This window comes from Nanorana parkeri, unplaced genomic scaffold (assembly GCF_000935625.1).
Source record: "Nanorana parkeri isolate BGI_ZX_2015 unplaced genomic scaffold, ASM93562v1 scaffold7, whole genome shotgun sequence".
Classification (NCBI taxonomy): Eukaryota; Metazoa; Chordata; class Amphibia; order Anura; family Dicroglossidae; genus Nanorana; species Nanorana parkeri.
In genome coordinates, this window is record NW_017306275.1 from 4,156,981 (window position 1) to 4,171,194 (window position 14,214).

General features: G+C 41.7%; 1 protein-coding gene across 9 annotated transcripts in view; it reads left to right on the top strand.

The window, feature by feature from the left end:
* PTPRM (protein tyrosine phosphatase, receptor type M) overlaps positions 1 to 14,214 on the top strand; it is a 606,372-nt gene that overhangs the window by 569,784 nt on the left and 22,374 nt on the right. For all 9 annotated transcript variants that reach the window (XM_018553724.1, XM_018553732.1, XM_018553757.1 and 6 more), the window contains 5 exons: positions 3,128 to 3,282; positions 4,026 to 4,161; positions 6,071 to 6,220; positions 7,361 to 7,534; positions 13,616 to 13,747. In XM_018553724.1, coding sequence (XP_018409226.1) covers positions 3,128 to 3,282; positions 4,026 to 4,161; positions 6,071 to 6,220; positions 7,361 to 7,534; positions 13,616 to 13,747 — 747 coding nt within the window. The remainder of the gene's footprint in view (positions 1 to 3,127; positions 3,283 to 4,025; positions 4,162 to 6,070; positions 6,221 to 7,360; positions 7,535 to 13,615; positions 13,748 to 14,214) is intronic.

Genomic DNA, 14,214 nt, shown 5'->3' on the forward strand with positions numbered 1-14,214 from the left:
TATATATTTTTATATATATAACAAATCATACATTAAAACAAGAATGCACAAATCCCAGGAGCCCCGTAGCCAATGCTCCTTAAAAAAATGTCAGCTGCCTCCTAATTTTTGAGTTTTCCTCTAGTCCAGTCTTGGAGCTGGAAAAGTATCAGTACTAGTACTTGGTATCTGAACATTCCTACTGAGAACCTGCTGGAGGAGGCAGCGCTCTATCAGAGAGGTCTTTGTACTCGCTGACCACCCGAGAGGTAAGTATTCACAGTCTTCTATTGTGAGGAGCTCTTCTTTGGATCTTTTAAAGTAAGCAACAGATTCACTTAAAAAAATACATTTATTTTATATATTAATGAATACAGAGCTGCATTATTAGCATATTTTATGCCTTCCTAGAGTTTAGCTGTAATATAGAGTAGACAGTATTTCAGACCACCCAGCACTCCCATACTCTTAACTCTTTCCCTTTTTTTATTTGTATGTTAGCGTGAACTGAAATTCAAAGCAGCATCCAAACCCTGTGAAGTTTGCAAATTGTACTGAATAGCATATGTCTGCATTGATGAGAAAAGTGTGAAGACCTCCAGTTGGAGATGCTTCTTATTAAATCTCATGTAGACTCGATTCATCTGCTGAACAGATGGAGTTCCATTCAATCCCATTAGAAATGGTAGCACTGTATTAAAATGTCTTATTTATTGAGATTTATGATCGTTGCTACAATATTATCTCTCTGGCAGAATATTGCTAGAACTGGGGTGAATTTAGTTCATATCTAAAATATGTTTCTGTTTTTAGATGGAACATAGTTTTGTTTCTTTTCCTAGAGATATATCTCATATCAAATAATAAACATGTTAGAACCTACAGAATATTAAAATCTTTTTATAGTCATTAAAGTTCACTTTTTTGGCCATTTACAGTTCAATTATGTTAAAATATATTAATCTAGTACCTCTTTCCCAGGATTTTCAAAGCAGTGACTAAGCTCTGGACCAGGCCTATCATCTTGATCATTTGCCTTGTATTAAACAATTGCTTACTGCTAGCTAGTCAGGCATCTTGTGCCCAATGCAGGATGACCTGCACAGCCCCGAACATTTCTTCCAGTGTGCACTGACATTGTTGTCACTCACATGTCTGCCGACCTCTGTTTCCCACCAGTCGCCCCCCACTGCTCTTGCCCTCTGCTCCCACCCACCTCTCTCACCCAACATGGATTTATGGGAATTGTAGTTCATCTGCAGACTCTGCAGATCACTAAGCTGTCACATGGGTAGGAAGACTGGCACTGGCTGTGCATCTTTTAAAATTGACAGCAGACAATGCAGATTCACCGCGGTCCAGGAGGGGGGTGAGTAAGAGAACATAAAATAGGAATGCTTAGGCAAAAAAAAAAAAAAAAGACAATGCCTAAGGCTTCATTTAATACTGAAAAATAAAATTTGGGTACAAAAGGCGAGCATAGCCTTCAAACATTACTACATTTTTTAAGAAAGTACTATAGGCAGTGCATATGAAGTGTATTTTACATGTACTGTGCAACATATAACTACTCTTCAAAGTTTTTTATTTTAGTTTTGGATGGAGGGTAAGGATTAGAACCCCAGTCAGTTTTTACTGCTTCCTAGGGCTTTCAAAGAGAGATTTCTCCTTACTTTCTGTCCTGGTGACACCACTTTCACCAGACAGAAGTGTGAAAAAATCTCCAACAGCAGAAATATTGTTTTTCAATTATGTAGGGGTCATCTAGAACTCTCATGTTGTATCCTTGTTGCAGATGTTCTTCTTATTGTATCCTTGTTGCAGAGTTCTTAACCTTCCACACTCTATCCAAAGTTTTGACTGGTCATACACTTTAAGGAATACTTTTTAGGATTTTACAAAGAGGAAAGAACAATGTCAATTCTTCTGCTGTGCAATGGCAGACATTCATGTATGTTGTGCTTGGTAAAGAGGTATTAACATGTAATATCCATATACGCACATACATGCATGCCTTATATAGTTAGGGAAATGACACATTTTGAGCATTTTATGCTCATTGAAATGCCTTGTTTGCATGTATACCCAGCAACCTCCACACATTGGGGTTAAGGACCTGCAAGCACAAATCATTATCATGCCATTACAGTACAAGTAATACACTATAAAAGTAATTTAGGCTTGCAAGGGAATGCACACAGTTTTATTGGTGATTACACTAGATGATCATAAAAGGGTTTCCCAAACAGGTCAGGTAAGGTATGTCTGCAGTAAAACCATAATAAAAATGTATTAAATATAATCATATAAATACATTAGAAACAGAAGTACATCTGCTGCTTTATTGAGCCTATATAAACTCTTATAAGAAACCCACACTCAAATTGGCTTACCGCCCTGCTGACACAGGTCCAGCAATCTTGGTCATCTTTTACTTCAGCTTCGTAGGCGTGCATTTATGTCAGTTTATTGCAGTCATTCCTCTAGTGCAGGACATGTTATTAAACACATCTGATTAATAAGGGTTACAAAGGCATTTTATTCCAGTTTTAATAAACTACACCTATATGTTGCCTGAACATAGGAAGTGTTATGGAGATGGCTATTTAATTCAGTCCACATGTGGGAATAACAGGAGCAACCAGATACCTTTCTATGTATAGCAACAGATTAGAACAGGGTTCCTGCTGCAACATCGGAGGCCCAAAAGTTAAGAACCCATTGCAAGGCCAACAACTCCATTTTCCACATTTTATTATTTTCCAAATAACTATAAGTTCACAGGGGAAGCATTGGGGTAGTATAAACAGACAGTTGATCTGCATTTTTGCCGCTTCCCAACCACCTGCTTACAAATTACATTACTGTGGCCACAATGCTTCACTTCCCATTGGGCCAAATATAACTTGGTATGTCATGTTTGGCAGACGGTGCCTCTTGCCAAAAAGCAGGCACTCAGGAGCCCCAGTATCACAAATGGCTGCTTGTGGATTGCTTTTCAGATGGGCAGTAAACTGCACCACCTATGTGAATAAGGCCTAACTGTTTTACTGCTAGTAGCAATTACATAACATTAAATCGATTTATTACTACAAAGCTAATTTATTAACACATTATTGTTTGTATTTTTATTGTGTCTACTTAACAGAGGGGTATACATGAAATACGGGAAATTCGCCAGTTTCACTTTACAGGTTGGCCAGACCACGGCGTACCATACCATGCAACAGGGCTTCTAGGATTTGTACGGCAAGTTAAAGCAAAGAGTCCACCCAATGCAGGCCCACTAGTGATACACTGCAGGTAAGCTATGTTATCCTTGTATATAGAAGGAAAGGGGTGGGTAGGTGGTTATTTAGAAATTAAAGCCTAAGTGATTTCTGCACCTTAACTTACAAAATTGCAAGTCGTCTCCGATACTTATATGTTATGGCCTTTTCTGCAGTGTCAGTATTAATGTGTTCTACTCTGACAACACCCACCTACTCTGTGGTTGCAGAAAAGCATCTAGAAGCTGACAGTCTGCACACATACTGTATATTTCAGTCCAATGTAATTATGCTAGGTGTTGATTACTGGAAGGTTTAGAATGTTCATGTTTAGGATATTGGGAAAGAGAGAGCACATATTGTAGACAGTCCTGGCACCAGCTTATTGAAGAGGAAACAACAGCATCAGACAAGATTCCTCTAACATTTCTGATTATTTTCTGGGACATTTGTCAGGCTGAACTTTAAGCAGCTTCAAATAGACTTGAGATCATCATCCAATGTCTATGGGCGCTTTTATGTTTTATTCTTACACCACAAATACAGCAGTCACGAAAAATATGCATTGGCAGGTGTCAGATGTTACACTCCTATAGCAACACTGCTATCGGCCAAAATATTTGCAAGGTAGGTCATGTAATTAAGTCTAAATGATTGTAGTTGCTGAATATTACAGAACATCCCTTATAAACAAAAATTTTATTTTCGTTATATGATTTTCATGACTTTCTAACTGCTTTGCAATGAAGTAATGATGTATTTGTGTTATTATTTCAGCGCTGGAGCTGGCAGAACAGGCTGCTTCATTGTCATAGACATCATGCTGGATATGGCAGAAAGGGAAGGAGTTGTAGATATCTACAATTGTGTAAGAGAACTTCGCTCTCGTAGAGTGAATATGGTTCAAACAGAGGTAATAGCAACAGTAAACCGAAAGCTTGTTTTTTATGTGACTAACCATTATATACTACAACATCAGCCATTATGTATTCTCCAAGTAATCTGTGTATATTACAACTGAGCTCTCTCTCCCCCCATTCATTAGTATTTATAGTGGCACCCCCCCGCCCCTTCCCGAACAGTATATTGTGTGTAAAGGCAGAGCTGGTGTAAGGTGATTGTGTTACACAGAATCACAGGAATTACAGTCTGCTTTACAATCTGACCCCGCTGAGTTTCTAGCATTCAGGCTTAATAAAAAGTTCATAAAAAAATGAAGAAAGTCAGTAATGTCAGTAATCAAAATGTGCACACATAAACATCATAACTGCATCTCATTACCACAATTAGTAATGACTCGCCGCCCGGCTTCCTAATCCCTCATCACCAGGTGATAAGGAAGCATGGAGCCGGCTTTCTGGCAATTTAGGAAGCTGGGGGCGGGTAATGACCCGCCACCCGGCCTCCTGATTGGCTACCTTCGCGACCAATCAGGAAGCCGGATGGCGAGCCATTACATGCCCCCTGTCTTCCTGATTGGCCGGGAAGCCGGCTGCATTCTCCCTCGTTAGCAGGTGACGAGGGAGCATGGACTCAGCTTCCCAGCCAATCAAGAAGCCGGAGAGGCGAATCCTTACCTGCCCCCCGTGTTCTTGATTGGCCAGGAAGCAAGCTCCATGCTCCCAGGTGACTCCGTGGAAGTTCTGTTATCGGGATAAGTATTGGGACATTTGGACGAGTGTGAGTACTGACCCAAATACTTGGTATCGGCACCAATACTAGTATCGGTATTGGTGCATCCCTAGTAGACATGTGCGATTCGTTTCATTCCGAATCGAAATTCGAACGAAATTTCGGAAATTCTGAGATTTGGATGTATCCGAATTACAGATATAACGAATGCAGACGAATCCGAATTTCCGATTTGTTTTTGTTGGACGAACTTTTGTTTTTTGGATGAAATTTTGTTGCAGCAAAGTGACATTTGAGAACAAAAAAACGTTTTTTCCCTCTTAAATGTCACTTTGCTGCAATGAACGAATGAGACGAAAACAAAACGAATTAGAAACAAATCTTCGTACGGATTTCCGCTAACGAATTACGTCCGAATCCGAATTCTGAAACGAATTGACTTTCGGACCCGAATTCCGAAAAACGAAATAAAGCAAAATCGAATTTGTTGCTGGTGCACATGTCTAATCCCTAGCCACAATAAATGATAATCACTTACAAAGGTGGAAATGGGCTTCAAACCAAACCAATACACCAACCAAGAAATGTTAAATTCACCCAAACTGTATGCCATCCATGTGGTATCAACTCTTCTTTCAATAGACACAAGATATAGACTCTTGGCAATTTAAAATGGATGTGTAAGGACCCATGATATTTTAAAAAGTGCAGTAACCCAATGCAACCAATCAGACTTATTTTTTCTTTAGCCAGACTTCATTAAAAAGAAATCTGAAAGATTACTGGGTGCCTCTGCAGTTTGCAGTTTCATTAAACAAGTCTGGTTTAAACTATTGATAGGAAAGCTGGAGGTGTTGTCCATACCCACCAGGAGACTGCTACTGTGTATTTTTGTTTTAGGATATGGCCAATTAGTCCATCTTTGCTTCCCCAAGGCTTTCTTGATCACCTCAAACCTCTATGCTATTAAATATAACTGTCTGACAATAAACTATGCTCCAATAAGTTCTTGCATTGGTTCTATAAAATATATTAAGAAACCAAATTGTATCCATCATTACAGCAGAGACACATGATTTGTTGCAGATATCTTATCTGGAGTAAATTATGTTATCCACAAGTGTCTCATAGTAAAATTCACTCTTGCTTGAATGTTTATTTTCACATTGTGCTTATATTTCTCATTTCAGGAGCAGTATGTGTTTATCCATGATGCCATATTAGAAGCTTGTCTATGTGGGGACACATCACTTTCAGCATCTCAAGTGAGATCTGTATATTATGAAATGAATAAAGTGGACCCACAAACAAACTCCAGTCAAATAAAAGAGGAGTTTAGAGTAAGTTGGTTTATGTATATTTCTTGATCTCACATTAAAATATATATAAAAAATTTAGCATATGTAACACTGTATTCAATTTATGAAAGGAGTAGAAGATGTTCATTTTGCAAAGGGAAATCTCACTTTGCAAGGGAACTTTTACTTACCTTGTTGAATTTGGTGAAAATTCAATTTGCAAAGAATAACCAGTAAAATGCAAGGACATTTTTGAATAAAACAGCATTTTTGCTTGCACATGATTGGATGATGGAAGTCAGCAATGCTTTTCATTCACTAATCTAATGGAAAATGCCCCTGCAAAAGTGACAATTCCCTTTGCTAAGCAAACAGCCTATTTGCCTTAGGCAAATAAACACCATTGTTTAGTTTTTTTCTTACATTAGAACAATGAACTTATAAGTGTTGGTGACTATGTTTTCTGTATGCACCCAGCAACCCTAACCGCAATATTTAAAAGTGTTACAACAGACAAAATGGCTTTCTAGTCCAAACACTGCTTTCAATAACAAGTTACACTTTATTGGCTACTGAACACACTAAAATACTGTCAGGGTCAGGAGATGCTTTCAGAAGTCAATGTCTCCAGCCAGTACATTTTTCAAAGGCACAAATCCTTTCTTTGGTAGATATTTATACATATAATACTGCTAATGGTGGCATCATAAGACGTGCAGTGAATTGCATCTCCATTTTTGGTGATAATAGGGCCTGCAGTGGTAAAATTCCAAGCAAAATTCAAACTACAATATGAATTTCGTATTACACATATGGAATGTTCAAGGATTGTTGACTTTCCTAGAAAAGGGGGGAATGGTCACTGCACTAAGCAGAAAGGATGGAACCCCTCCCCTGCCCCCCACACACTTACTGTTATTATCTGTGTCAAAGCAGCTCGTACATGGCAACCTAAGTGTAGAAGTACTAAAACAAGCAGACGCAAGAGAGCTTCAAGTATGAGCTCAAAGACAGTAAAAGCTTTTCACTCTAAAATAGCAAAATATAGACCTATCTTTTGCGCACATATGACATTATATTTCTGCAATACAGAAACTTTTAAAAAGTTATTAAACATTTGTTTTTCTTTAACAAAGCATAAGATATCCCTAAAGTGTTGCATTACTGTTTCTATACCTGCAGACACTGAACATGGTGACACCAACACTGCGGGTGGAAGACTGCAGTATAGCACTATTACCCAGGAACCATGAAAAGAACAGATGTATGGACGTCTTACCTCCAGACAGATGCCTCCCCTTCCTCATCACAATAGATGGCGAGAGCAGTAACTACATCAATGCAGCATTGATGGATGTAAGATCAGTTTCACGGTTCATACTAATGAGAATATAATCTGTAATCCAACAAAATGAAAACTCCCAAACTATAAAGAAAACAGCCCCCAGCACAATAAAGCTCTCATCAGGGTACACTTAGCCAATAATAAATGACAGTTATTGCCCATGAAGAGAATGTCAACTAATATTCTACAGCACTATTGAAGCATTGATAAAATGTCGGACTTTACTCCATCTCTGGATTATTTCCCTTGATATTGTGCCTATCCGCTAAAGGACACAGTAGGCTTATACATTTTTTTTCTTAGTATTACTTGTTTCAGAGCTGTTTCTTCTGGATTTCCTGTAATAATGTGGTGTTTGAAACCATTCAAATTAACTTTCAAAGTTTTCCATAAAATATATGAATTCTCATAACTCCTTGATATTGCTTCCTCTAAACCTCTAATGTTTTTTGCACTACTACAATAAATGAAAGTTAAGTTGTTCCCCACCTCATATATTTAAAGGTTTGTCAAGACGGACCTAAAATTAAAAATACGTCTTACCCCTATGTGTGTAATGCCCTTGTCTAACGCTAGCCATCTGCGTTCCGGCGTGGAACGCATCGGCCGCGTCACGCTGGTTACTTCCCTCTCGGAGGGGGAGCTTCCTTGCACTCCACCGTGGAACGCGGAAGTGACGTCACGGCCGTGTCGTCACTTCCGGGTTCGCGGACTATATAAGGATCCTGTGAACACTATGGAAGCGTTCCACTATTGTGCTTGATGCCCAACACATGCAAGGAGCCACACGGACCTCCCAATCCTGGACCTTGAGCCATCTCACTCCTGTCTGCTTGGAACCGCAAGTATCTGTTATGAGAGGGGGAATTGTACTTGGCTTACTTGAACTGTCTCACTAGCAACCGTGGCTAAGGATCCAGTACCATATGTTGTAACGACTAGCTTGCTTGTTCATTTCTGATACCACTTGTATATCTGCCTCACTCTGGATTAGGACTGCTACATACCTTGTTGAATCGATCTCTGTGTATACTTACCCGTTCAGGCTAGAGCTAATCCTACCACTGCATGATTTAAATCTCTTCACCTCAACTGTGGCAAATGATGCAAGAACCCCTCACTCTCCGTTAAGATTGAGAGAGACGCCTGGGGTTCAAGCCTGATTGCCATACCCAGCCATAAAGCATTAGTTCCGAGTCCGCAGCTGTGATCCATTCCCCTGTCCCTGAACCAGGTGCATTACAAACTCTCCCAGCGGATAGGGGTAGATACCCCTCTCCACCCAGTAGCGTTCTTCTCAAGAACTCTGACACCTGCAGAGATCAACTATCCTATTGGGGAGAAAGAGCTGCTTGCCATTAAAGCTGCCTTGGAGACATGGAGACACCTCCTTGAAGGAACCAAATTCCCTTTCACGATATTCACAGACCATAGAAACCTCCAGTTTCTTAAGACCTGTAAAACCCTCTCAGCAAGACAGGTTAGATGGAGCCTGTTTTTTGACCGGTTTGATTTCATAATTTCTTATCGGCCAGGATCAAAAAACGGCAAAGCAGACTCCCTCTCCAGAATGTTGGAAGAAGAAATGACCATGGTTGAACCAAGACCTGTGATTCCCTTGAACAAATTTCTATGTGCTACTATACCTTTCAGAGAACGAATCCGGAAGAGCATATCAGGTGACTCAGAACCATTACCTCCGGGGCTCACTCAAGACGCAGGCGGCTTACTCTACAAAGACTCAAGATTATATATTCCACCCTCCATGCAGCCGACTGTCTTACAGATGTTGCATGACGCGCCATTAGCAGGTCACCCGGGTCTGGAAAAAACCTTGGACTTGATCCGAAGACAGTTCTGGTGGCCTGGTCTAAGGAAGACGGTTCTCAGCTACGTGAACTCCTGCCACGTCTGCGCTACTTGCAAACACGGAAGAAGACCCCCCCTACGGCTTACTCAGTTCTCTAGACATACCCAAAAAGCCATGGCATACCGTCTCCTTAGATTTCATAGTCGATTTACCCTCTTCCCAGGGCCATGATACCATCCTGGTAGCTGTAGATGTGTTCACCAAGATGGCACACTTCATTGCCCTCCGCGGACTTCCCTCCGCGAAGGTGACCGCCCGGTCATTTATCGCACATGTCCTCAAATTGCACGGCCTGCCAACTCGCATTATATCGGACCGGGGCACACAGTTTGTCTCCCGATTCTGGAGAGGGCTCTGCACATCACTCCAGATAGACCATAGGTACTCCACGGCTTACCATCCACAAACTAATGGTCAGACGGAGAGGGCAAACCAGTGCCTCGAGCAGTATCTAAGGTGTTATACGACGGACCTCCAAGATGATTGGTATGACCTGCTCCCACTCGCAGAATTCGCTTTTAATAACTCCTGCAGTTCCTCTACCCGTCAGTCCCCTTTCTTTGCCAACTACGGATACCATCCTACCCAGCTGCCTACCTGTCTTCTTCCCGCCAATGTGCCTTCAGCAGTGGACTACTTGTCCCAACTAACTGAGACCAGGGCCCTCCTCGAGAGGAATCTTCGCCTCGCGCAAGACAGGCAGAAGCGCTACTACGACCTCAGAAGAAGGGCCCCTCCTGCTTATCAGGTTGGCGACAAAGTCTGGCTCTCCACGAGGAATCTTCGTAGGAAGCTTCCATCAAAGAAACTGGGGAGACTGTTCATCGGTCCCTACGTTATTGAGAAGGTGATCAACCCCAATGCCGTGAGACTTACACTCCCTCAGGGGCTCCTCATTCACCCCTCCTTCCATGTCTCGTTGATAAAGCCGTACGTACCTGACCCCTTTCCGCAAAGGACTCCTAAACCGGCTCCCCCTGTGGATGTCCAGGGGGAGACGGAGTACGAGGTGGGGCAAATACTAAACTCTAGGAGACGTGGGCGAGCCTTGCAATACCTAATCAGATGGAAGGGCTACTCTTCTCTGGAGGATTCCTGGGAAAACGCACGGGAGGTGCATGCCCCCCTTTTGACCCAGAGATTCCATTCTCGGTACCCACAAAAGCCGGGGCCGCGAAGGAACCCCGGGGGTGTTCCCTTGCAGGGGGGGTCCTGTAATGCCCTTGTCTAACGCTAGCCATCTGCGTATCGGCGTGGAACGCATCGGCCGCGTCACGCTGGTTACTTCCCTCTCGGAGGGGGAGCTTCCTTGCACTCCACCGTGGAACGCGGAAGTGACGTCACGGCTGTGTCGTCACTTCCAGGTTCGCGGACTATATAAGGATCCTGTGAACGCTATGGAAGCGTTCCACTATTGTGCTTGATGCCCAACACATGCAAGGAGCCACACGGACCTCCCAATCCTGGACCTTCTGCTATCTGCTTGGAACCGCAAGTATCTGTTATGAGAGGGGGATTTGTACTTGGCTTACTTGAACTGTCTCACTAGCAACCGTGGCTAAGGATCCAGTACCATATGTTGTAACGACTAGCTTGCTTGTTCATTTCTGATACCACTTGTATATCTGCCTCACTCTGGATTAGGACTGCTACATACCTTGTTGAATCGATCTCTGTGTATACTTACCCGTTCAGGCTAGAGCTAATCCTACCACTGCATGATTTAAATCTCTTCACCTCAACTGTGGCAAATGATGCAAGAACCCCTCACTCTCCGTTAAGATTGAGAGAGACGCCTGGGGTTCAAGCCTGATTGCCATACCCAGCCATAAAGCATTAGTTCCGAGTCCGCAGCTGTGATCCATTCCCCTGTCCCTGAACCAGGTGCATTACAATGTGTCGCTGTTGTTACAAGACATAATTTCCCTCATATAGGATGCTAGAACCATAAGGACCATTTTATGTTGGGAGTTCTGCTGCGGGAAACACATTGTCAATGACAGAATGACTGAAATGCAACTGCCACAATCTAATGGAAATAATATAGTTAGTAGTCAAATACTACACCTGATCTCTAGTGAAGAAGCAGCAATGTAGAGACTGAACTTTACATTGAAGCACTAAATAGCTTGAATAGGTTTGGCCCAAAAGCAGGGATCCTTACCACTGTGCATTTCACATTGGTCCAGCGAGGTTTCCACTTTTTTTGCAATATTAGAAAACCAAGGAAATATTGAGCACAGTATGGAAACCTGATATATGACTCAGCCTTCCCTGTGTAGTAACATTGAAAATCCACATGTCCCAAAACCTACCAACAAATAACATCAATGTATTATTTTCATGCTGCTTGGTTACTTAAGGCATTCAGCAGTCTGTAGTCCAACATAAAACATTGATGGTTCCAATAAGGAGCCATTATATTTTAAAGGGAATGTGTCCATTTTGGGTATATACTGTATTTGCTTTATTTTTCTTATTATTTTTAGGACTAAAAATATGTTGTTCTGCACCTTTGTTTACATTCCATTAGGGGACTGAGAGCTGTCACAGAATGTAAACAAATGGGCAGAACAAGTCGCAAGACGTCATGACACTCTCCACCTCTTTGTTTACGTTCAGGAGTGGAGCTGTCATTAGTGGCAAGACTTCGTCGGGTTCGGACATGGTGGTGGGCGGCAGGGATTTTTTCTTTTGTCAAGACGACGGCCGTCGTCCATCATGATTGACGTGGATCTACATCGCTGGACAATGTGATTGACCTAGGGATTACATCGATGGACATTTTGGAAAGGGGGGTTTGGAATAAGGACTTTGTAAAAAACTGTATTTTTTTTAAATAAAGGGCTTTGGAGCACGGTGTGGTGTTTTTATTTACTATTATATTGTTATTTGGTGATTGAGTAGGAGTTATAACTACCCCTTACTCATTCATGAGGGGGTGGCATCTGGGTGCCCCTTTTATAAAAGGGGGCACCCAGATTCAGATAAGCCCCCTGCCCACAGACACCCACAACCAGCAGGCCAGGGTTGTGGGGGAAGAGGCCCTTGTCCTCATCAACATGGGTACGAGGTGCTTTGCCAGGGGGGGTTACCCCCAGCACAGCAGCCTCCCCATGTTGAAGGCATGTGGCCTGGTATGGTGCAGGGAGGGCGTACGATCATGCCCCCTGTTTCTTGGTTTCCAGGTTGCTGCTCAGATCAAGGGTTTGGTAAGGGTTTTTAGGGGGGCATTTTTTTCTGGTATGGGGTCCCCCTAAAATTCCTACCAGAATGTATGAATTGGGGTGGGGCGCTTTTTTTTTCTTATTTTCAAGTTAGCAACATTAGTTCATCCTAATGGCATTCAGAAAACATTTGAATGCATCCAAAGATTCGGATGCGTTAGAATTTGTTACATGTTAGATTTGGACATTCGGAATCATCCGAATGCTCGAAATTGCAGATGTTTGTCCCAGTGTCAGTTCGGACAAAAACGAATGCACATGTCTACTAGACGTAGAGTTTGCAGCATTCATGAAACTGCTGAACACCTGGGATTTTCACATACTACTGTCTCTACTGATCTGACTGATGCTATTGAATGGCATGGACCCAGCTCACTGAGAACCATTTCCAGCACCTTGTACAATTCATGCTGTAAGGATTCAGGTTCTTTTAAGAAGTGGGTCTACCTAATAAAATGGCCACTAAAAAAGTACACTATTAGTAATCTAGTAACATGCTAAGCACACTGGTTTAAGAAGGTACAGTAGATTGGAGTTTCTCTCTTTCTAGAGCTCAGCCTGTGAACTTTTCCAAATGTCTACCGCTTAATAAGTATGAATGTTAAAAGCTAAACTTTATTTCACTTTTATATTGTGATCCCCGAGTAATTTGAAATGCTTGCTAAAAATATACTTGTCAGAACTACTACAACGACCCTACGAATCAATTTCTAGTCATATTCTCAAAACATTCTAAGTTGTTATAATGGAAAGATAAAATGTTCTAAAACGACAAAGGTATTTCTTTTGTGGAAGAACTCAAGGGCAGCCAAAGGTTGTTACAACAGACAGGCACATAGGTGGCATTTCTTACAGACAAAAAATAGGGTAAAATCCAAAGGGGCCTTGGGAGTTTTGTTAATCTTAACAATGTCTTGGTTTGTGACATTCTGCTGCGGAATGCATTTGATTGCTTGATTATCTGCTATCATTACAATATGTTCTCCTTTCTTTAGAGCTATGTGCAGCCTTCAGCTTTTATCGTTACACAGCATCCGTTGCCGAACACAGTCAAAGACTTTTGGAGACTGGTCCTTGACTACCACTGTACATCCATTGTAATGCTAAACGATGTAGACCCAGCACAGGTATGTCTGTTTAAGACATGCACAACAATGTCAATGCAATATGTTCATTAACTGCACGATGCCCAATAGAGAAAATGATTATCATTTACAACGACTGCATTTGTGTAAAGTGTGAAAAGACTGCTGTAGTGGAGCAGTACAGGGGTACCGAACTGAATGACTTGCACATCACCCAATTTATGTTTGTTGCTGGAAATGTCCCGCATACAGAAACTATTGATGGTAAAACCCAAAAATTCCATATGTGAGGGCCTAAATGTACTCAAGTACGTTACTCAAGTAATGTGTTACAAATGCGGATATTTAACATGTTTCACTGCCTGCAACGCCCCCTTCTATTATTGTGGCAATATAACAACCTGTGTCACCTTTGAACTTAATAAAATGGTTAGCGCTTACCTTTTTGAGCGCATTTTACCTGGCAACTTTAAGGGTACTACTGGATCATAGACTGTAATGATAGCCTC